This window comes from Rhea pennata, chromosome 14 (genome assembly GCF_028389875.1).
Source record: "Rhea pennata isolate bPtePen1 chromosome 14, bPtePen1.pri, whole genome shotgun sequence".
In the NCBI taxonomy this organism is placed as follows: Eukaryota; Metazoa; Chordata; class Aves; order Rheiformes; family Rheidae; genus Rhea; species Rhea pennata.
Window position 1 is genome coordinate 15,402,364 of NC_084676.1, and position 24,169 is coordinate 15,426,532.

The 24,169-nt window shown below is 49.2% G+C and overlaps 1 protein-coding gene across 8 annotated transcripts; it reads right to left on the reverse strand.

Annotated features, from left to right (window-relative positions):
- Positions 1–3,709: 3,709 nt before the first annotated feature.
- Positions 3,710–23,819, reverse strand: SH3TC2 (SH3 domain and tetratricopeptide repeats 2). Of its 8 annotated transcripts, none has more exons than XM_062586992.1 (19): positions 23,548–23,816; positions 20,817–20,987; positions 19,161–19,231; positions 17,888–17,992; positions 17,490–17,617; positions 16,255–16,360; positions 15,730–15,873; positions 15,405–15,606; positions 14,665–14,738; positions 13,653–13,848; positions 12,648–12,784; positions 11,435–11,476; positions 9,628–11,331; positions 9,333–9,513; positions 7,658–7,808; positions 6,933–7,055; positions 6,078–6,228; positions 5,232–5,428; positions 3,710–4,887 (listed from the first exon to the last, which is right to left on the reverse strand). In XM_062586992.1, the coding sequence occupies exons 2-19, from the start codon at positions 20,855–20,857 to the stop codon at positions 4,696–4,698; spliced, it is 3,945 nt and encodes a 1,314-aa protein (XP_062442976.1). In that variant the 5' UTR covers positions 20,858–20,987; positions 23,548–23,816; the 3' UTR covers positions 3,710–4,695. The 8 variants fall into 8 exon arrangements, with proteins under 8 accessions (XP_062442976.1, XP_062442973.1, XP_062442975.1 ...); XM_062586989.1 differs by having other exon boundaries at positions 19,161–19,280; XM_062586991.1 differs by having other exon boundaries at positions 19,161–19,280; positions 20,817–21,330.
- Between the last annotated feature and the right edge of the window lie 350 nt (positions 23,820–24,169).

The window sequence follows — 24,169 nt, forward strand, 5'->3', positions numbered from 1 at the left end:
CTATTGTATTCAACACTTCCTTTTATTCCAATGCCTCGAGAGGTTAAAGCTAGAGCTAAGATGATCCAGGAATTATTCTTGTCATGATATTTTCACTGTCCAAGAATGAGCACATGTTAAAAAAAATCCAGTCTCCTTTATTCCAGACCTTAAATGGCTCCCTGATGCATTAAGCAAAAATGGGGTCAGAGTACCAGCTCTGGCTCTTACGTGGGCGTACATCAAGACTGATGCTGCTAATCTCTGGAAGATTGCACTAGTGAAAGATGACAGCAGGTCATGTCGGCACCAGGCCCAAACACTGGAATGCACACATACTGAAGCCAGGGCAAGGAGGTTCCTACAGCACCCTTCACCTTTTGAAAGTCGTGGAAAGGAAGATACTGCTTACAGCTGTCACACGAAGGCGCATGGTGATGTGTAGGGTCCCTTCTGGCACTATTTTCAACTCCATTGGCTGAAGATTGAAGGAAGGGTAACTCCTGGGATTTGGCATGGAGCAGACAGTCACATGTGGTTCAGAATTAAGTTACAAGCCTGTAGCAAGATAACAACACCTGTGATAAGAAGAGCCTTGATCCATCCTTCTCCTTTCTCCTATTTTTTTCCTCTGTCTAGACTGGAATTAGTGCTGGTGAGAAAAGCCTGTGTGTTGGGTGACCAATGCCTACTGTAGGGCAAGTTTGCCTGAGGGGGCTCTGGCATCAAGGGGGGCACAGTTACACCCTGCGTTGGGGCTGAGGAGATAATGTGGAGGAAGATAACCCAGAAGGACAGCCCACTGCCTTTAATTAGCTGTGCAAGGAGATGTCCCAGAAGGAGGTCAAACTGGGTGATCACAAAGAACTAGAGGGGAAATGACAGATACAGAGCCTGCTTTCCTCCTGAGCAGCACCCACTGTGGTGAGTGATACCACCACCCTGGACCACTGTGCTCTCCTAGGGATGAGAGCGAGGGTGCCATCATCTCCCCCTTTCCCTGGCTGCCTCTCCCATACTTCCCTTGCAATAGGCACAGGTCTCTACCAGTGGGAGTGGAGTACCCCATAGGGCACTTGGTTGCCCCAGAACCAGCCCTGATCTCCTGTCCTATTGCCTGGTGCTCTTCACCTTCTTCTGGCACAAAATTCCAAACAGTCTGTTTGTCTTTGTTCAGGGAGCTGTGCCAACAGATGAAGGAACGCTGTATCCTCACAGTGAAGGCCCAGGAGCCTTCCTGACTGCCCATTCCAAGTTTCACTTTATTTCCAAGTATTATTATGGTGTTTAATTATCCTTGGCTACTCTTATCTCTCATACCCCTAAGAAAACAGCCCAGCTCCGTCAGAGCATGTGGAAGAGGGGCAGGTGGATGAGACAGAAGGGAAAGGATATTATATGGGATGTTCCCAAGAAGTGAATGTTTTTTTTTTTTTTTTTTTTTTTTTTTTTTTTTTCCAGGCATCACAAAGTTGTTTGCTGTGGTTTAAAGAGGACACTTTTAGTTAAAAACCAGGGCCAGATCTACAGTCCCTGCAAATCAGAACATCTCTGTTTGACTTCACGGAGCTTAGCTGATTTAGTTCAGCTGAGACACTGACCCTCTATGTTTAAACAAAGACCATTTTTTCTCATTGATGTTAGGGAAAAATGTCTTGAATTTTGGCTCTGGAAGGGATATTTTAGTGGGAATGTTCTCAGCATGATTCATCATCCACTAAGCTTAATTTTGACAAGAAGTGCAACAGCCACTGGCCATTAGTGTGGGTCTGGGGACTCTTCCTGTAAATATGGGTATGGCCACACACAGCTGGACCCCAAACTGCAGAGCCTGCATAGCAGTGCAATATCAGTCACTATAAACACTGATAATACAACTCCCACACAATCTGAGAAGACTAAGCATGTCCTTCTGGGATGGCTGGGCAGCTGCCTTATGGTGACCTTATGGCCTTATGGCCTCAGTTCAGGGGAAAACCCAAAGGACTGACCTCTCTGCTGCATGAGTGATGCTGCCCCCCCAAGATCTCTCCTGCAGTCCTGGTGAGTGCCTGCTCTTCACCAGCATGGAGATGAACACTAGCTGTTGGGGAAGAGAAGAGTCTTGTGCTTTGTAGGGAAGCTAGGTGACAGCATCCTCTTTGAGTCTCATTTCATTAGATATTCAGCTGGCCAAGGCTGTCTTCATTCTCAGGTGCGTCAACTGAGAAGGCAAGCCATGGGATACCATGGTGAGGACCAGATCTGTGCACACACAGGCTGGGATGCAGCAGTACATCACTGAAAATAAGCCAGAGATGTGGTTCCTTCAGTGCACATGTAGGAGGGCTGAGGGCTGGGGGAGTCTCTAGCCATGTCCCGGAAAGAAGGACAGGACTTTTCTGCATGCAAAGTCCTGAGCCCAGAGCCAGGCTGCCACAGGGAGACTCCAGGTGAAACAGCTGCAGCAGCCAAGCTGCTGCCAGAGCCAGAAGAGCTTTCCCAGGTGCCGGGCCAGATGCTGGGGCCTGGCAGTTGGCACGCTGAGCTTCCATCACCAGGAAGCCATGGGGCACTGGGGGCAGACATCTCTGTGTGGCGCTCAGGGAAAACCTCTGGAGCAAGGCAGGGGATTTTCTTGGATCATCTCTCCCAAGAGCTTGCTGTATTTCAAGCAGGACAGAGCTTTACCTCTTCTAGGTATAGGGCTGAGGCTCCTGTAAGAGCACTGCAGGGATGCTTGGTAAACAAGCAGTGAATAATTCCTTGTCCAGATGATGGATGTCTTGTAAGGATTGGGGAGGCAAAATGGACTCAGCATTTGCAATGAGAATTGAGGGAATACATGTTCTGTGTTTAATATTTGTAAGTAGTGGACCATATAAATGACATAGAAGGACTTGCAAGAAGGTCTTTCTATAAGGCCCCATCTGCGTGTCAAACTCTTTGACTCTCCAAGAAAAAAGCCTGTTACAGATGAGCTTGAAGAACTATCGTTCCTCACTCTGCATCAGTCCAGATTGAAAACTGAGGATTATTACCAACCTAGAATTGGGATTTGCCTGAGTGAGGCTGCAACTGTTGGTGTTTATTGCTCTCTGGTGGTGAGAAGGGCTGCAGAGGAAAGCTGACAGTCTCTTTGCAGCGCTAAGCCCCAGCAGCTCTCAGGACCAGCCTCCTTGGTGCCTCCCACTCCCACACATTCTTTCTAGAGGGAAGTTTGTCTTTTTCCTCCAGTCGTTGTAACTCAGAGCATCTGAACACAGCTTGCTGTCTGCCTGGAGGGCTGGGTTCTGTCTGCGCTTGCCAACAGCCTTTGCAAAGACAAAGCACATGCTTCTCCCTGCTGAACTCCCACCTGCTTCGAATCAGGACCTCCCATCCCAACCCAAGGGATTCATCATTTGGCAAAAAGCAAGCTAGTATGATGAGCTTAAGCATCAGCTTCCCTAATGCTCCTCCATCTCCTGGGGTGCAGGAAACCATACTGGACTGTGCAGGTTGGAAAAGAGATGGCTTGGGAGGGAGGTGACAGGGCACTGCAAAGCGGGACCAATGACTCAGCCCCTTTTCCTGTACAGGAACCATGCAGTGCTCACAACACAGTAGTGGGCCTGTACAGCTCCTTGCCAAAGGAGCTTTTAGATGTCAAAAATTTACATGGGGTTCAGGGGAGCCTGGCCAGGCTTACAGAATGGAAATCCAGGGAGTGCTACTAAACTCAGAAAAAGCACATCTAGATCAGAAAATGTTCTCAGTAGTAAAGAGACAACCAGATTATTGTTTATTCTTGGCTTGTTTTCACTCTTTCCTGTGCACCCAGTTTTGTCCACTGCTGGGACAAGATGCCTGGATACATGGATGACCCATTCTGATCTTCTGTGCTCTCTTACATGCTCTCATGGCCTGCTGCTGATGGAGGCCCCGGATTAGCTAGCCCAGTCCTGTCTCCGTCCTTTGGTGATGGTGGGTTTTCCTTCCTTGCTGAGCAGTCTGCTATCTGCATTACCCAGGGAAAGCTTGTCTGGCCACTTTCACTCTTCTTCCCTTTCCTACTTCTGCCTCTCACTGCCAAAAGTTTTGGCCATGCTTTGTACAAAAGAGGACTTGGAAAAGGCCAGTGGTTCTGCCGAAGTGTGGGTCACAGGCCTTTTCAGAGCAGAATGGACAGAAAACAAATATAAACAAATAAAAGAGTTGCTATTTAATTTAAAATACATTTGGGGTTGGAGGCATTCCCTTGCAGGCTGTGCTGCCTCATGAGACCCAGGAGGCAGTGGGAGGCAGGTAGGACAGGACACTAGCACAGGGGCAGCACTTTCCCCTGTCCTGCTGTCCCAGGCAGACAGCCACATTCCTGCAGTGCCATCTAGTGCCCAGTTCCACTTCACCAAACTTCTCCGGCATCAGACTCCTGGTCCAGGCTGGTGAATGAGTCCTCCTCCTGCCCTGCTTCATAGTAATAGCCCACATCATTGTCCTCTCTGTGCAGGCTGCTGGCATGGATGGACAGCTAGATTCACAGCAGTGCTCTGGCTTGGAGAAAACTAGGAGGACATTGTGCCAAGCTTGGTCCCATGTCTGTTGGAGTTGAGAAGATAAAATATTGCTGACCTTTTCAGGATGCTGCACAGGACCTTCTGTAGGCATTTGTTCTGGAAAGCACATGGACCTGTGCCAGCAATGAGGCAGAAAGTTGTATTTGCTGGCTACACTCAAGTCTACCTTGGTGGACATTCAGACAACATGCCTTCCTTCGCTCAGCCACCTGGCCCGATACATTGTACATCCTGGTGTGTCCCCATGACAGAGTGGGGCACTGTAGATGTGACCCAGCTTGGCACGAATGATGCCTTCCAGCTCCTGGTCTCCCACTTCAGTCGCTGCTGCAAGGGCCAAGAGGAAGTAGCCTGCTGCATCCTGTTCATCCTAACCATAAAGGACAGGGGAAAGCATTAGGAAGTGGTTTAAATGAAGGTCACACAGTGTGAGGGAACTGGAGCAGCGCCCAGCGGTTCCAGGCAGAACCCTGTGACACTTGACTTAAATGAAATGGGCTCTGTATTGTCACAGCTAAATGCCAGCACTTCTTTCCAAATTGTCTTTCAAAACCTGGTGTGCCAGCATTGTGCATATTTATTTTAAAGCTGCTGAAGGACGAAGGGTCATAGGATGCAGCCATCTACATGTGTGGCTGCTCTGTCAGCAAATGTGATGCTCCACCTTCAGTTCTCTGTCAAGACCAGTCTGTTCAATGGAAAGAGATTTCCTACCTTTAGTTTGTGCAGGGTCAGATTGCCAAGGTGGCAGTACACCTTGGAGTAGTACAGGGCTTCTCCAGTGCACTGTAGCAAGGGAGAATGTAAGGCAAGTGTCTTCAGGTAGCAATCTTCAGCCATCTCATACATCTGTAGAAAATAGTAGACTGTAGCCAGGCGATGGAAGGCAACCAGCTCTTGCAATTGATCTCCTGGAAAAAGAATTGCTGATAGAGTCAGCCTGCGGCATGCTCCCAAATCATTGCCAGCCCTGCACTCTGAGCCATTTGGGGATGTGTTTGTTCAACAGCCCAGGTGTGCAGATATCTTCATAAGGAGACAGCAGGGTTGAAGATGGCCCAGAGAAGACAGAACCATGGGCACAGTTGCTGATATCAAGCCAGGACAGATTGCCCAGGGAATATCATTCAACCAGAGCATTTCTGGGGTGTTAGAAAGGGCCACTACAAGACTGGCTCTATGTCAAAAACTTATGCTGGTATTTTGCCTGTTTAAACTATTCTCGTAATGGGAAGGCATGGGTTTATCAGAAGAATCAATGCAGAGAGGAACAGTTGACTACTATGCCTTCATCATACTTCCTGTGCTCTGGTGTAGCAACAATCCTTTGCTCAGCCCAGTTCCACCACACCATAGAAGAGCACTTCCATGTGGCTATCATGAAGCTTAAAAAGGGAAGTGGCCTTATAAAGATGTTCCTCTTTAGGATAAGAATAGGTCCAAAGATCTTATGAAAGCAGGAATATCCTCCTTTCACATGCACACTGTTCTCATCCGGAAAGGCAGCCCCTTCCCCAGGGACAGGTAACTCCATGTACCCCACAGGTTTGCATCACTCACCCACCCTGGTGCTCAGCCTGGCTGCCAGTGTGGCAAACTCCAGTGCCTTCTCGTAGCCCTGCAGTCCAATCTGCAGCTCTGCTAGCTTATTGAACAGCCGTAGCTCTGTCTTAATGGCCTTCAGTTTCCTGGCCAAGGGCACAGCACCTCCCTGAAGAGAGAAAACAGTGAGTCCATCCTGTTCCTAGAGGTACTGGTACTGCACTTCCCTTGGAGGGGTGATAGAACTGCAAGAGATGGACCCAGCACTTGACAAGGAAGTCAGTCTATGGGGTGGTTTAGTGCTACAGCAGGGTGCTGGATATCCTGATTCTAGCCTCTCCTTCCCCTTAAAACTGAGTTGCATATCCCGGAGTGTGGTCCTCAGAACCTCACATTTCTGCCATTCCCTAGGCACCTGAAATTCCAACTCTGAACATGTCCTCAGGAGTGACCAGCTCACATCTAAAGCTGCCAGGTTTTACAATGTAAGGCCGCTGCCTTTAAACCTGCTTAGACCATGACTGGAGCCAGGCTGTGTAGAAACTGCAGTGCTTGCTACTACCTGCTTGTCCCAGCTGAGGGTCTACACTGGAAGAATAAGGTACAGTTCCCCAGAGCCTGGCAGGTACCCCCTCTGAAAGCTTTAGCTAGGTGCTAGGCTCTAGAAGAACGCAAAAGTTTTTAAGATACATCCATCCTCAGTATTTCCTACCAAAAATTCCAAACTCTGGCACACTCTGAATTACCCCATCTCTCTCCACCCTCTGTCTTTTCAGCCTGGCCATGAGATGTTGCAGTCAGCCCTGGCAGAGAGCTCTCTATGGCTATCACCTATGGGAACACAAGGACAGAAATGCTCAAAGGAGTCAATACCCTATAATATTCCACTGCTCGATCTCTGTTTCGGCTACCATTAAAAAAGGTATCACCCGCTTTTTCATAAAGGTCCATGGCCACGGAGAAGTCCCCAGATTTCACAGCAGTCTGAATGGCTGCCTGGAAGGAAAAGCAACTGGAGTGAGACCTGTAAAGAAACTCATTTGAAAACAGAGAACTAAATCATCATAGATGTGAGTCTCAGCACTTCAAACAGCATGTATACATGCTGTCAAGCAGGTATGAGGGACTGTCATGATGCATTTGCAAGTGATGTGTGCAAGGATGGAGCTGGGAGCCAGATAACACATCACTGTGCTGGAATATTAAAGGCATCAAGATCTGAGCTGGGACAATACAGCCAGCACCTGCCCTGGCCCTGGGCTTTCATTATGGTATGATAGAGCCTACATGAAGATTAACGAGGAGAACAGATAGCCTAGACAGAGAAAGGCAGGGCCAGCAGGAGTGAGAGTAAGTACATCAGTTTCTGTGAAGAACAGATATTTGTGCCAATTATGCACTTGGCCTTGGTGTCATCTTCCAGTCAGAACATGCATGCTCTTACTTCCAGTAGTAAGTTTCCACTGCTCATGAGAAGATTCTCTTTTCCTTCCAAGATTCTCAGCACAAAATGGCTCCTACCAACCCACACCTAGTTGTGATGCAAATGCAGTTAGCCGGGATGGGAATGGGGACCAGTCCAGCAACCTCCTCCATACCTGAAAATACATTTCCACCAGCTCGTCTTCCTGCATGAGATAGTAAAGCCTGCCTGCCTGCAACCAGGCCTCTGCTGCTTTGACTGTCTCCCCAAGATCAATGAAGATCCTTAGACTCTGCTTCGTGCAGTCCAGGGACTGTTTCAAAGCTCTGTGATGGTAACAGGCAAAAAGGCATTACAGAGAAATCACAGGACACCTCCAGTAACTGGCTGCAAACCTACCCCAACAACTCCCCTTTGGCAATCCCATCTTCTCCTACAGTAGCCGTGGTTAGAGACAAATGAACAGTCATAGATCTTATCAATGTGTCCTGGCAAAACGGTAAAAGTATCCTTGCTTTAGTACATGTGTGTGTGTCATCTGACAGCCTTAGGCCAGCCTAGCATGGCTGCCCACCCTCCAGTGCTCAGCACAGCCCTGTGGCAGCCTGCTCCCAAAGAGGCTGCTCCCCGTCTCTGCTCATTTCAGCTGATAAAGAGAGTTTTGTCTGGGTCATCTGCAAACCGCATTTGCTACCCCTGCACTAAGCCCGAAGGTAACATCAATGCATAGCACTTCTAGTTACACATGGGAGCACAGACCATGTATGCTTGCATGTCTTCATTTTTCAGTCAGCATCTGGCACCCAAAACCACATCTCTGTCTATTGTTTGTCCCACGGTACAGCCAAAGAGACAGATCTGTGGCGGCCAAATGTGCAAGGCCTTGCAGACCCTTTGCAAGCCACTGGTCACCAGAGGCCAAAGGAACAAGCAGCAGGACAGGGTTACCAGAGATTGGACACTGCCTCCAGAAGGCAACCATGGTGAAAGGAGAGAGTGCCCAAGGTATGTTTGTTTGCTTGGTGTCCTGCCTGCTAGCAACTGGGCTCCAGCTGTCCTTTGAATTCAGTGAGTGTAGTGCTTTGTGGTCTTAAATAGCATCATTCACATGACAGGCATCTGCTTCTTAAATTCCTTCCCTCTGAACTCACTGTGACCTAACATCCAAATTAATGACAACTCCTGCCCATTTGTCCTTCTGGGGACATGGGAACTAACTCTCCATTATTTGACGTATTTGCTTTTAAAAAACAGAGAAAGTCTGTTGTCTATCCAAGTCTCTTTCACTCCTCTTCTGCCTAATCTAATCAGTCACCTGCCTGTGTCAAACTGGAGATTGAAAGGTGAGCTGATATGGGGTTTTAAGTACATCCCTGGGGAAAATACTCCAGCAGAGCTAGGAAGGGCAGACTCTATCAAATGATAGATAAGGAATCTATTTTTACTAGTGAGTGGTGATTAATCATTGGAATAAGCCACCAAAGGAAGTGATGAATTCTCTGCCTCTCTGTTGCTTCAGATCAAAGATGGATGTGTTTCTGGAAAACCGTGTTTGGCCAAACCTAAGTCACATCCCAGCTACTGGCCCAGTGTTTGCCGAGCTATCACAGAGTTCTGGTTGACATTAAACTTTCCCATCTTCACTGCACAGTGACAGCTGGCCAATCTCAGCATTTCACTAACTTCATCAGCATGCAGGAGGTGCAGTTAGAGCAACCACACACCTTCCACCCCTTCTCAATAGAGACCCTTGCTCCAAACACCTCAGAAAAGCTGCTGTTAATGCTTTGGGTGAGCAGAGATGAGTTTTATGAGCTTCTAGACTGGAAAATGTCGTAAGCTGAACTTACTTGGATGTGTCCAGAGCCTGGTAGAGCTGGCTGAGGGCCTGCTGGACATTGCCTTCCATCTCTCTGTCCCGGAGCTGTTGTGCCAAAGATACCCAGTGCTCATGGTAGGTAATGCGGGCCTGGAGATTAGGAGATACTTTGCTGTAGAAATGGCAGAGAGATTCAGTGATGTGAAGCTGACCTGCATGGTACAGGGAAGAGAAAAGTACAAATCAAACAGCTGAGTTAGGGATCTAACAGGGTGCTGCACAGAGGTGGGCACTGCCCTGGTTCCCACCAGTAAAGCTATACTCACTCCTCACATTATGCCACTTCAGGGCAAAAAGCAGTGCCAGTTCGTAACAGAGTCTACCATCTTCTATCCTCTGCCTGTTTATCATGGCCTGTGCAAGCCACAGCAGCACCTGGCCCATCTCCATCTCCAGGTCTTCAGCGCCCTGGAGTTCAGCATAGAGTTCAGCAGACTGGAGCAGGTAGATCTCAGACAGCTGGCTTGCCCCATGTGAAAGGGTCAGCTGCCCCAAGTTAGCCAGGGTAATAGCCTGGTTCCTCTTGTTCCCAGTCTCTTTGGCTTTGTGTAGGGCCTGGAGGTAATTCTCTGCAGCTTTTTGCAGCTGCCCTTCTCCCTTCAGGGCAATGGCAAGCAGATTGTGAACAGCTCCACCCTGAGTCACACTGTCTGTCCCATGCAGAGAATCTAAGAGCTGCCACATGATCTCTGCAGCTGGGCCCGGCTGGCTGTCCAAGAGATACATCCACCCCAAACAGAGAGAAGACTCAAAAGCCTCCTCCTCACTCATCAGCCTGCTAAGAGCTACAGCTGTGGCTGCATAACAAACTGCCCCATCCAACACACCATGCTGGAGATACATTTGAGACAAAATGGCACACAGTGTCCTCTGAGTGGGCACAGCTCTGTTGTCACAGGAGAAATTCAGCGCCTGTTTGAGATAGAAGCAAGCCACTGCTGGGATGCTTCTCCTTTCTAGTTGACTTCCCAGGAGCTTGGAAGTATTTTGGAGGATGAAGCCAGCTCTCCAAATGGGTGTTGGTGCCCCTTTGACACCACTAGGAACAAACAACCTGGCAGAGGCCAGTGCAATGTTTGGCAAATACTTCTTGTCATACAAATAGCTCAAAATAGGAGTGGCATCCAGTGGCACAGCACTAGTGTCTGGTCTGAGTAAAGTGGTGGCGAGGCATTGAAGACGCTCAGTAAAGGGAAGAACTTCATCATTTTTGCCCAATTGTAGGAAGAGTTTGACAATAAGGAAGCAGACTCGGGCTTCCAAGGGAGTATTACCCACAGCAATGGCTTCTCTGAGGACGTACTTCATGACCTCCAGCTCATTCTCTGAGCTGAAAGAGTGGCCAGGCAGGCAGACAAGCAAAGTCACTGTTTTCCCCAGCAAGGAAGAGAACTTGTGCTTCATGTTCTGTTTCAAGTAGATGGAGGCAAGGTTCACATGCAACGCAGTCAGCAGGGGCAGATCCCCAAACCCCCTGTCCAGGATGCTCAGGGCTTCCTCAAAGTAGACTCGAGCCTGGGAGAACTTGACCTTTTTGATGCAGAGCTTACCCAAGAGGAAACAGAGCCGGACATGAGCCCAAACTGAATGAGTCCTCTTGGCCCAGTTCCTGGAGGTCTCAAGGTACAAGATCAGTTCATCCTCATCAGAAAAACCATAAAAAGTGGAGCTGAGAAAGGAAAAACTGAGATCATAGAGGCTTTGAAAATTGGACACATAACTGCCTTGGTTAAGGAAGGTCAGTATGGGGTCAAAGACATCAGCATCCTCCATGTGTCCAACATTCAGATTTACAAAGAACTTGGGATCATCAAAATCATCTGGCTTGTCCAGGAAAATATCTTGCAGCGTAGCAGGGGCTGCTTCACTCCCTGGGCTAGACTTCTCAGAGGTGCTAGGTGTTGCCAAGCCATTTATTTCCTCCCAGGACTGGAGCAGCTGGATATCCTTGTAGCTCTGGAGAACAGCCTCTGGAAGGGACAGGCAGATCACAGTGGGATGTTTCCCTATGTCAAAATCCACTCTCTGAAGTCATCATAAAAACATCCTATTCAGTCCCCTCTACATACTCACCTGATGGTATTTTTGAGAATGTGGCTGTGGGTTCAAAACCATCTACACAGACAAGGAGACAAACAGAAAACAAGAAGCCTAAAGCCTTGGTCAATGTTAGCATGCACAGACAGCACTCAAATATTACAGAGATCTGCTGCTCTACTAAAGCAGAACCTGTATTTGGAAGATTAGGCTCACTTCTGGCGCTGGACAGCACATGCAGCTGTAATTGCAACCCCTCCTCCTGGAGGTCCGCATGTAAGAAGACTGGGAATAGCTATTAGGTGATGGTTGGGTGAACACTGGCAACATTATAGTTACTCAGGAAAAAGTAGATTTTATTTTTCACAAGTAGGGTGAGCTCTGTCTCTCTTTAGAGCTTTGTTGTGACTATTCAGAGATTTCAAATATACATGTATTTCTGACAGGTTCTACCCCTAGGCTTATTGTACCTTCACTGGAGCATCTGGATGCTGAACTGGCTGGTCTGAAGTTGACCGAAACCCCACAGGTTCCCAAGGTTCAGCCCTGGATGACCACATTGCTCTTCTAGGCAGTGAAAAGGCAGAAAACTGAGGCAGAGTGATTAGCTGTAGTGCAAAAGCCACACCACAAATACAGTGAAATACAGTGCAAATACAGTGTTTCCTGAGAACTACACCCAGGAACCCTGGCCTCTTGGCTCCTGCTCTGGGCACAGAGACAGTATCATTGTTACTTTAGTTGTGCGATGCTCTTCAATATACACCCAAAGGTCAGACAACAGCAGGAGACTAGGCTCTGCATGAACCTCTCAGGAGAAGCCAGATAGTCATTTTTTTTTTCTATTGTACAGGAAAGAGTTTGATTTCTCCCTGCCTCATATTTCATCCTTTTCCAAAGCCTTTCCTAACCCTCCAGTCTCTCTGAGGAGCTCAGTAGGATCACCTCTTACTGCAGGTGGTCAACAGCCACCACCTACAGCCAGCATCAGTCCAGAGCAGCATCTGCCAGGGATGAACCACAGCCCTCGAGGCAGAGAAAACTCCTCCAAACTGCAGTATGGCAGGGCCCAGCTCTTAAGGGTATCTACAGCTCCCATAACCAGGCTGAGCAGGGGGCTCAAAAGTTCTTCCAGCTGCAGCAATTCTCTCACCTGAGCAGCTTGGAGCAAGGAGCTCTCTAGATACAGCCCAAAGCTGCTCTCCAAGGGCACCAATGGGGCTGGGCACCTCAGAGAGGGGAAACTCACCAAGCCGGTACACAGAGGTGATGTCAGTGTGTGCCAGGTCACTGAGCAGGGTGGCAAAGTGCTGCTCACTGCCATTGCAGGGGATGCACAGGAGGGAGATTTTTTCTTCTTCACTCAGAAACACTAAGCTCTTTCCCCTAGGTCAAGACATACATCAGGAGAAAAGGGTCAGTGTCTTCCCCTCCTCTGACATTACTGCTGTCCTGAGGGGTGCAGATGGACTTTCCTATTCCTCTGCCTCTTCTGCCTCCTCCCACTGGGAAAGCTGTTCTGTAGATGAATGCCAGAGTCTGAACACCTTCCCCATGAAGGATCTCAAATCCAGCTCCTCCATGGAGGAAATGATGGATGCCAGAGCAAGGAACCCATTGGTCTTCTTAGTCTCCAAGAGGGTATCAAACCAGAACTATGTCGTTAGAACAACACAGAGACAACTACCAGGGTCTTCAGAGTGAGATTCTGTCACTTTCCTTCCCTAGTAACTCCTATCACGTCCTTAGAGGGAGTATAGCTCTACTTCATGAGGAATTATGTTGTTCTACCTCATCATCCCACAGAAAACAAAAGGGCAGAAGGAAGCAAAGTAAGCCTCATTTTTCATGGCAGTGCTCACTGTCCTCCGTCCCTGCCAGACTCACAGCCCCTCAGACAAAGCTACAAAGTCAGGAACATTTCTAGCCAAAACAGTGAAGCCAGCTGGTCAGTGACATAGCTGTACTGGGCCGTCTCTGTTTAAAGTGAGCGCTAGTCCAATGCCAGATTTGTTCCATCTAAGAATCACTGAAGACAAGTGATGATAGCTCTGTCTGGGCAGAGATTCCTGCAACCTGTTGACCGAAAAGCCTGGTCTGGGCTCCTGGGCAAACCTCAAATGAATCCTATGTGGAGGCCTTGCAAGTCAAATAATCTGTCCTGGCTTCTCAGACAAACTTGAGTTGGGATACAGAGTCCACCCTTCCCCTTCTCCTAACCATAAATTCATCTAGAAAGTAGCAGTAAACTTACAGAGGTTCACAGGCCTCAGCATTTATGCATCTGGTTGGGACAAAGCCGATATTCCCACTGTTTAGGGATTTTCCCACAAACCACGGCAGTCCTGGAATAAGGAAGCCAATGACTTCTATGCTGTCTTCCTTGGAGAAACTCAGTTCATCCCAGGCTCCTCCTCTGTGGTCCTCTATGGCTGTGCACCTGCCTTTGACTGAGAAACAAAGAAAACAACTGCGTTTCAGTGTGTGAGGCTTGCTGCTTGAACTTCCTTGCTAGAAAAATACTAGGCAAGGACAGACCACAAGCTTAGCTTGAGAAGGCTACCTTTTTGTCCTCTAAGATTTATTTATTCCCCCCAGACTCAGACCTCTGCGGTTTCTTTTTGAGAAGAGTATTTTGATAAAAGATACAATAGGCATGGATAAAACCCTGCAAAGCTGAAGAGCAAAACCTCTGAGAGTAGTAGTTTGGAAGGCAGGTGGGAAAATGAAACTGCTGGAGCTTAACAGAAGCTGGCTTGTCTCAGCTTTCTGTCAGAAGAAAATCTTTAACAGTGCAAATGTCCATCACACTATGTATCAGATTCACACCTGCAGTGACTTCCCATGTCCAGTGTGCTCTGAATGGTGACTGATCAGGACTTGCATGGGGCTAATAGCAGAATAGTTGGCATGGGTTTTGTGTGCACACTGGTGGGAGTCAGGGGGTATTTAAAAATCCCGAAAGGATTAAAGGAGAGAGACAAAATTACAGTAGGAGAAGAGAAAAAGCAAAGCTAGCAAAAGGATGTCATTAGCAATTTTTTGTATTCCGTGCTTTTCAGGTCAGCCCTCCAAGTATATGCAATTCCTGGTGTCTATTCCCCATTCAAGAGAAACTAAAGACATAGTTCTCCCAAGAGCACTTTGCAATGAAGTATCGTTGTCAGAACAATAGATCTGCCCTTTGCATTTGTAGCTGAACCCAGGTTTGCAAAAGCTGTGCCTTTGCCTGGGAAAGGCAGACAAGTTACACAGGTGTCACTCACCAATTGGCTGAGAAGTTGTCCCACTTATCTCCTGGGAAATGCCAAAACTCACAGCATGATTCTTCAGGAACCATCTGTAAGGCAAAGGGTAACCAGAGGGTTACTAGAAGGTCCTCCCTGAGCAGTCCTGTCATCAGTCCATGAAGAGGACTTCATGAGCAGGAAAAATGCTCTGTCCCCTGTGAGTGCCCGAGCTCATGTGGAGCGTGCCTGGCACAGCTACTCCAGTAATGCCTTGGTGCTCCTGGGCATGGAGAGCCATCTACACCTCATGACTGCAGCCTTGTGTATGCCTTCTGCATCCTGCAGAGCCTCATGCATCTTGCAGAACAGGGTAATTTTGCCAGCCCATGGAAGAATTTCACTATACAAGTACAAAAGGTGCTGCAGGTATCTTTGAGGCTCAGACAGGTGTTTAGCATGAGGCCTAGTGTTGACTGGCATTACCTAAGCCTTGGGCTATGTTTTTCCTCCAACTATTCATCTCTAAACTTCAAATAACTGCATGTATGACCTAAATCAATATCATATCAGAACATGATCAGAATTAAGTCCTTTGTCCATCCTGTGAACAGAACCTGAACTGGTTCCAGTGGCTGTATATACTGTGTTTGTCCTCAAAAAATTATGCAGCCCTTGCCCCACTGTCAGAGGTAAGAGCAGTTTCTCATCCCAGGCTTGGTGCCCTGGGATCAGGAATTAATCTTGGCTTAAGCACTATAACAGAACAATCTACTTACTGGTAAAATGGATGAGGTATTGGCTCTAGAGCTGTCACAGGTACAAGGCCTCGTTGACCCGTCAATAAGGACATCCCTTCCCACTTAGACTCTTCTCCAATGTTCTTCACATGGATCAGCTCATTCCTGTAGAGCCTCAGGCCATCCTCTCCCTCCTGCTGTGGCTGGCAGACACTGGGCACTGCCCTGGAAAAAAAGTTACCTGCAGATAGAAAGTCATGCCTAGGTCAATTGCATCAGTGCAAGATGGAGCCCACAGTGGAGCCACAACACAGTTCTGCTGAGATGCTTTTGAGGAAGTCCCTACATGTGTGCTACTTCTCACCTTCCTGGAGTAGCAGCCCCAGATATATGCAGGCCAGGCGATCTTCATTTACAGTAACTTTGATCTCAGTGTCCTCCATGAGAGCACCATTTAGCCAGTATACCTGGTCAAAGAGAAGCTGCTCCAAGCAGCTGGCCACATAGCCTAAAAGACCAAAGGGGGAAAGCAGTGTTAACATCCTCCTTTGCTGGAATGGCTGGCATGCTCTTTGAATATCTCCCAATCTGTCATTTGCAACCACATTGTGAGGCAACAGCCTCTAATTCTGCCCCCATTCCCACCAGGTGCAGTAAAGGGATTATACAAAAGGCACCCGCTCGTGTCTTCTTCGCTGAGCTGGACAATGGCTTCCTAGATCTGTACATGGTCACCAAGGTCTTTCAATCTATTTTCCTTGCTCTTTAGGCTTTCTAAACTGGTATATATTAATGTATCTTTGACATGACAGAACACCTTCTCCCAAAATTCTTCTCTCACTCTCTCTTTTTATCTCCCACACCCTGCTTCATGTCTTGAATACTTTACCTAACGTCAGGTACGTTGAAAATTTCCAGATTTCTTCCAGGGTTTTAAAGGTGAGGAGGAACCGATCCTCCTGTGCTTGTACACAGACCAGCCTGGCTGAGAGCTCCTACACAGAGAAGACAAAGAAAGAATAAGGGGAAGTCTGGGGAGCCTGATGGGAATTCTTGGCAGTGTGGAGCCAATAATAATACTAGAGTCTGTAATGAGACTAGGGAATCTTTTATTAGCATATTCGAAGACAAAGCTGTTTGAGTTGGTCCCTTTGTCTGGTCTTAAAGTTAAAGGTGTTCCAACCAGCTGAGTCTGTCAGCCAAGAGGGATGGAGTAAGTACAGTGACAGCTCCCTATGATGCAGCCATGGGAAGGCAAAGAAACTGAATTTCCTCCTCCTGATCATTTCTTCTATCTCACACACCAGAACTACTGTGCTTTCGAAATCCAGGGTCCAGCATCATTCTGTGCATGGGTTAATGTTCAACCAGGACAAGGACAACTTCCAGATGGCAACTCCAGCAGAGTTAAGAAGAAATCCAGTCCTCCTGAGACTACAACCACAAGGTGTCTGAGGCTGAGACCAGTGACTGTGCCTTGAGATAGAAGTTCTTCTTTCACTGTTGCTGGCATTAATACTTCTGGATTGTTCCAGATCTTCTGGACAGATCTGCAGGGAGCCCTGAGCTGCCAGGGCCTTAAAGATCTACAGAAAAGGAAAATTCATGCCAGGGAATGTCTCTATACCTGCAGTGATTTCCTTTATGAAACCACAATACTCCAAGAATCTCTGTGAATCTCTAGGGCTGCTGCCTGAGGGGAAATCGTGCAGACCCTACACACTTTGCCTGTCTTCTTTTCATCTAGGCTGATTTCCAGCAGGACATAGGCAGTTCCACTAGGGACCTAATGCTGTTGCACAGCTTTGATGAACCTAGCCCTATGCAGTGCTTGTAATTTAGCACTGACCATATCATTTCAGGCATGATTTCTCAGGCATCTCAGTGCCTCCAAAGTCATGTTCCTGATATGAAGTTCATCTTTGGATCTACCTCTCCATTATTGTTTTCTTTCCCTATTGTTCCCATCCCCTGCGCATAGTGCCCGTGTCCAGGAACACACACCTACAACGGCCTTGGAGGAACTGCTCTTTTTCTTCTTGGTTTGGTGCCCATCACACATCCCATGCAGACTAGGTGCCTTCCAGTGTTATGCTTTTATCTGCTAGGGGCTGGGGCTCCTACCTTGAACAGAGCACAGACTTCTCTGTCGTCATTCTCCAGAGCCCACAGCTTCTTTCTGACTGCTTCTTGGAGCTGGGAATTGAGGCACTGGGAGGAGCGACTCTCAATAGAGAAGAAGAGTGAAATCTCTTGAAAAGGAAATGTGCAGGGTTAAGGGGAGAAGGAGCTCCATGCAGAGCCCCCTCCATCGCACAGCTTTCCCTGCAGTCAGTCCCACTAAAGCCAGCCCTCACTTGGTTACAGTGCTCAATCAGCATAAACAGATACCATCCTCTCTCTCTAGATACTAGCAACAAAGGTGAGAAACAAAAGGAATGCCAGGGATCTTCAGCTGCGGTGCCAGTCCTTGCTACATACAACCTCTAGAAAATTGTGTGATCCAGAAGGCAGCATTTTACCTGGTGGAAAACCCTCCTCGACAGCCAGCAGCACTGAAGAGGTATCTCGCAAACCTTCTGTTGCCTCTGTAGCAGGATCACTTGGCTCTGGCTCCCCAGCATTACCTGGCAGGGAAGTGGGACACAGAAGAGCTGCTGTCAAATTTTATGATAGAGGTGTAGGACATTCTGCCTAACCATGTCACCTGAAAATAAAGTCCATAAGTCACATTGCAGATCTAGCTGGAGAACTGTATGAATCTGGTATCACCTTAAAATCATGCTCAAAAATGGAAACAAGAACCCTAAGATTAACGTGTCCTCACTATATCCTTGATGATTGGCTTCCTCTCAGTGCTGGAGTAACCTTGAAGTGAGGAGACTCCCTTCTTGCTCTAGGGACAGACCCTCCTGGAGCAGATCTGTTAGCAAGGTGGCTCTATAACAGGGACATTTTTTGGAGGGGATCTCAGAAAAAGAACAATTCTCCAGCATAGGAGAGCCAAGGATTTATAAAATGCTTTGCTTATTAACTTGGTAGTTGAAATAAGTTTTTCAAATCTACTCCTGTGCTGGCATGGATCTGAAATCCAAACCAGATTCTCTCTGCTTCACACATCATCAACTCTTGCCAGAAAAGATTCTGGAAGTGAAACTTTAGTTGGTAATTATATTAATAATGGCTGAGGCACATAAAAATCCAGCTTGCTCCTCCACAGCTGTATTGTCTGTGGAGGGATAATACGATTGAAAACAAGTTTTGTTAGTAATCAAATAGGGCTTGTAAGGCAAGTCCCTCTGTACCTAGAGATCTAGAGCTGGAACAGTCCAGTGGCTTCAGACACTTTTTTGACCATAAGTGTACTTCACAGTTCATTTTACTTAGTCAGCTTTGCTAGTCAGTAAAATAAGTTGTGATTTGCACACAGAATTATAAACATTATTTATAGTTAGCAGTACAAAAGAATCACCCAAGGCTGGACATGTAATGAATGGGCTTTTCTTTGAAAGAAAAGCCTCTACCTTTCACTTCTGAACAGACGGTTTTAACACACATAAAGGACTTCATTCAAGAACTCTGTCCCCTTCCACAGAGGTGGGAAACTGAGACAGGGAAGTGAAATGAGCCAGAGGCAGAGTTAAAACAGAGCCTGACTCCCACCTAGGCTGAGTCTGACTGCATTTAACATGTCCCTCCTTTCCTCTCCGTATCTGGTAAGCCCCAAGCAGACGCCGTTCCTCACGGCAGGGTCAGCGCAGCTGAGGTGTCCCTCCCTTCCTCGGGGCCAGGTACCTGATGCCATGGTCTTCTCCTGCCACCATTTTCCCCGATGCTCAGCTGCGGCGTGCTGCAGATGATCCCACCTGGACAGGAGCAAGGGTGAGCTGGGACAGCAGCAGTCACACTCTTCGCCTGGGGAACATGGGTGGTGGGGAGAAGCATTCAGGCACCCCGGCAGGATGCTCTTGGCCCGAGGGGTCTCCATATGATTCAAGAGCAGCGGTAACGATCGAGGGGCTGTGGGTGCAGGGTGGGCGTGCTGTGACAAGGCACACTGGTGGGTCTGTGCAGAGCTGGCTGCCTGGGTAAGCACTAGGCCACAGCTCAGCTGAGAGGACAAATGGGTTTGATCCTCATCGCATTCACGACTTCAGCATTTATTCTTGTTTGGGCCAGGCTCAGAAAGAGAACTGAGAGATTTTTCAAAAGTCAAACTGAAACTGCTGGCAGGGGAGTCATTGCCAGTTGTGCCAGTGACTCATATACCAGCCTGGTGCTGAAATATTTTATATTTCCCAGGCCAACCCTAACATAGAGCCAAGCAACAGGTCCCTGGAGCAAAGGGCTGTGCTCCTGGCAGCCTGGGCTGAGCGACACAGAGCACCCGCCGGCGCCAGCGCCGGCTTTCCTGGAGGACAGGCAGCTGGCACAGCTGGCCCTGAACTGCCTCCTTTCTCCATCTCGTTAACACAGCCTCGTTAGATCATCTGGGCTGCCTTCATGCCACCATGGGAATCACCTCACAGGGCACTGTCATCTCTGCCTGCTGGCCCTGGGGAGCTGCAGTACCCGCGGGGCCTCTGCTAGCGTTGCAGCAGCCCAGGGTGCTCCTGGCAGCGGTGACAGCAGGACAGGGGTAACAAAGAAGCTCCTGAAAACCCACAGCACAGGAATAAACCAGCCCTCTGTGTCACCCTCTCCCCTCCTTGGCCAAAATGTCCAATCTCCTGCCCCACACACCTAAATCCAGTGGAACATGCAAGCTGCCCAGCAAAGGCAGGGAACCTCTCTGGAGAAGCAAGCAAGCAAGCAGCTGGAGGGAGCCAGCGCGCAATGCCAGGGTCTCCCCCAGTGGTTCTGCAGCCACAGGTCGTGCAGCCCTGCTTGGATGAGCAGAGCCATGGGACCCCTGGGGCAGCTTACCTGTGCACCCCAGGGACAGGTCCTGGTGCCAAGGGGCGCCCCAGCAGCAGCCCATGTGTCCACCACCACCAGCAGCTCCAAGCCGGCGGTTGTTGCTGCCTCTGGCACGGGGTCAGCAAGCCTCTCGCAGCCGGCGAGCACTCCGGCCCGGTCGGCACCGCGGCTCGGCCCCGGCCCCTCTCACAATGCACAATGAGCCTTTTGATGGGGCAGCACCAGCAGGCGAGGCGGCGGGGGGCTGGACCCATCCTGCCAGCTGGCGTGGCCGCCCGGTGCCAGCCCCGCTGCTCCCCCAGGCTCTGCTCTCGCCCTCGCCTCTGGGAGTTTGTCACCAGGCCCACGTGGCACATTCCTCTCATTCCTCCCGCCTGCCACTGCAAAGTCACTGCACGGGGAGTCCCGTGGCCTGCAGAGCCTGCCCGAGCTTCAAGCAGATGCCTCTGGAGAACTTCATCCCCATGCAGACCCTGAGCTCTCCACCGAAGGCAGCTTTGGTCCTGACGCTGCTGCAAGCATCTGTCTCACCTGTAGGGAAACCCTGCTGTGGCTTGTCCAGCATCCTCCATCCAGGCCTTGCTCTGTGGCTATTCCTGGACCAGCCTTCCCACTGCCCAGCAGAGCCAGCACGGCAGTACGCTTCCCGTTTCACAACGAGGGCAGGTTTGCCCACACCATGCAGGTATCACTGGAGCAGAGCTACACCCAAACAAGCCAAAAACAAATTCCCCATAAGCACAAATACTGTTGGCACATACAAAGCTAGAAAGGCTCATCTCATCCCTGAAGAACAGCAGATCAAAAATCCCAGATTCAAATCCCAGATGTGAACACCAGGAAGGGCCTATCTGGCTGCTGAGCTGCATCCCTTGAGTGGCCATGGTGATCTCTCATTCCCTCTTTGCTTACATGTTCTGTGGCCTTCTCAGCCTCCAGGACTGGGACTCCTGAACAGCTTCTTAGGCCTCAGTGTGCTACTGGTGGCAGATGCCTGAAGATGATCTCCTGGGAAAGTCAACATAGCCTCTGCAAAAAAAAAAGTCTAGGGAGAGAAGCAATGGACAGGGCTTTTTTAGGGATTAGGCCTTCAGCAATCAACTGATCCTAGAACCTCCGCAGCAGTGATCTGTTTGCTGTGGTGTGCTTCACAAACACTGCTGGCTCTCTTAGAGGCCCAAACTACAACCCTAATGCTCACCAGACTCCTGGGCCATGATGGTGGCTGCCAGGCCCTGTTGCATACCCCTGAGGAATCCATGGGGAACATTTGGCTGTGGGATAAGCTATGGTACCTGCATTCTAGCAGGAGTACTTCTGCCCACTAGCCCAGATGTTCTTCCAGAAGGGAGTTCACCTTCATGGATCACAGAATCAGCAAGGTTGGAAGGGACCTCTGGAGGTCATCTAGTCCAACCCCCCTGCTCAGCAGGGAAACAACTGGCCCATACGGGGATTGAACCCACAACCTTGTTTTATTAGCACTATGCTCTAACCCTCTAATCAACTGAGCTAAACACGGAGCTGGCTGGAAAACTTCCTACAGAAGTTAAATCAAACCAAAAGACTTTGCAGGGAGGATTGCACTCAATGATGTGGTGGTGCAATTCTAGCCAGGCACCAGCCTGACTCACTATCTGTCTGTCCAGGAAAAAGCTGAAAGAGTGGGGATTTCTACTTGTCAGAACGAACTGGATATCAAAATGTTGGGGTTGCCGGGAGAAGGGCCAGTCCTCCTCAGCCACCTCAGTACCTCTGCTCTGCCTTCTATTCAGGCTGTCTCTCCCTGCCTCAAGCTTGATGCCTTGCTCACATCTCACTAGAGCTCACCCTGACCTCCAGACATCAGGGTGCAAAGTGCCCTTGCTATCTCTCGGTATGCTGCTGTCAAGCTAATCTTCTTTCCCATGAAGTCCTGCAAAGTAGTGCAGCTGAGAGGACCTGCAAGAAGGTGAGCTGTTGGGAAACGGCTGCACTGGCTCTCCCTTTGGCAAGGAAACTGTCTGCTTCTGTTGCACAGAGACCTTGAAAAGCTCCATATTTAGAAAAATCCCCAAGTCGACCTGGGGATATTGTGAGGAACCAGGGAAATTCACATGCAGGTGTGGATTTTGGCATGCCTACCTGCATTCAGAGCACACAGAGCAAGTTTCTGTGAGGAGTTCAGGCACATTTCTACCTGAAAGATGTTTTGTTTTGGACCCGTGTTATTATGTTTTGTGTCACTCAGAATGCTACTTCTTTTAGCAACAGCTGTTCACCAATTTGCATTAAAGACTTTTACCTAGGAAAATACCATTTTTTTAAAAAAAAATCAACAGAAGATTAGGTTTCATCTTCTAAGCAAAGATGTCATCATTTGTGGTATTGAAATTTTTTTGCTTTTAAATTTACCTAAGTAATTCAGTGACCACCTCTCTAAAAGCAAAGATATCAGCCTCCTGTTGACCTGTCATGTAATTTTCCTTTTGAGCAGCAACAAAAAGTTCCAGTTCTGCTGCTTATCCTGTTGATTACCACTCCATGCCCTTCATCTCCTCTGGAAATCCCCCATTGCTCCTGTTGAAGGTCTCAGCCTGGCACCTTGCAAAAGTCCTATCTTAATAAGTGCACTAGCAGCTTGTGAGGGCTCTCACCCTGGCTGGCCCCCGAGCCGGCAGGGACTGCTGCCGAGGTCAGCTCTCAGGGGTCTCCTCCTTTTGCAAACTCGGCATAGCCAGCACCAGCTTGGCAGCTCCAGCGCGAGGCCGACCACCAGCATACCCCCCTTCCCTCCCCAGGGTGTGAAGCAAGAGAGAGGCACCTGCCCGTCTACTGTCCAGGCAATCTTTGCCCGGGGGATACAACCGCTGCAAACACTGCCCGTCTCCAGGGTTGTCACACACGACCTTTAATTCAAGCTGAATTTGCTTCATTAAATCTAGCATGTCTGCAACTGTGATTTCTCCTTTCATTCTCCTATCAGAGCAGTTCCTGTGTTCAAAGGATCTGAAACAAGCCTACTCTTCCCCAGTCTGCTCCTCACCACCGTATCTGACCCTCAGATTCAGCTGGGACCAAAAACCCAAGCTCTCCTCCCCAGCCTGGATTTATGTAGCCATGGCCCTGCTGTGGGCTGCTAGAAACACCTGCAAACTCCCCTTGCTGCCTGTGTTTATCCATCTGGGGACAAGCCACGCAGGCATGCAACAGGCATGCAGGAAGCAACCAGGCACGACCGAGACAGCCGCAAGGGCGAAGCGGTGCGAGGGGCCGTACTGACCTGCTCCTCAGCACTCAGCTGCGCAGGTTCGCTCCGCTCCCCAGCGTTGTTCCTAAGCATCTTCTTCCTCTCAGAAAAGTCTTGGCCACAAAACTCCAATTTTTCAAAGCAGGGTCCCCAGAGGGAGCGCTGCCGGACTCGGAGGCGCACAGTGAGCCCGTGTGTGTGCGTGCGTGTGCGTGTGCGTGCACGCAGGGGTGTGTACGTGTTTGCAGGGCAGGCGAGCAAGCCCAGCGCCACCACTCCCTCGCACAAGGAAAGGAATTTCTTCCGAGAGCGGCTTATCATGTTGGGAACCTCCGTTTCCCAGCAGAGCCGCCGAACACGGAGGTCAATGAGTTACCCGGGAGTTATGCTCTAAACAGCCCAGCACGCCGGCGAGGGGATCGCTGCCTCCCCCCCCCCCCCCCGAGGGGAAGCACAAGCCCCAGGGCGCTACCTGCACGCTGGGTTTGCCATAAACAAGCACCGTAAATGCGGGCGGAAAGCCAGGGAACAGGTTGGGGTGGTTTTCAACCCGACCCGCGCCCGTGTGGCTGGACCAGCCGTGGGTCCAGCTTGCTCCAGGTGGCCGTTCTGCGTGAGCTGGCTGTGCTGGCACGCACCCATGTCCTCCTCCCGT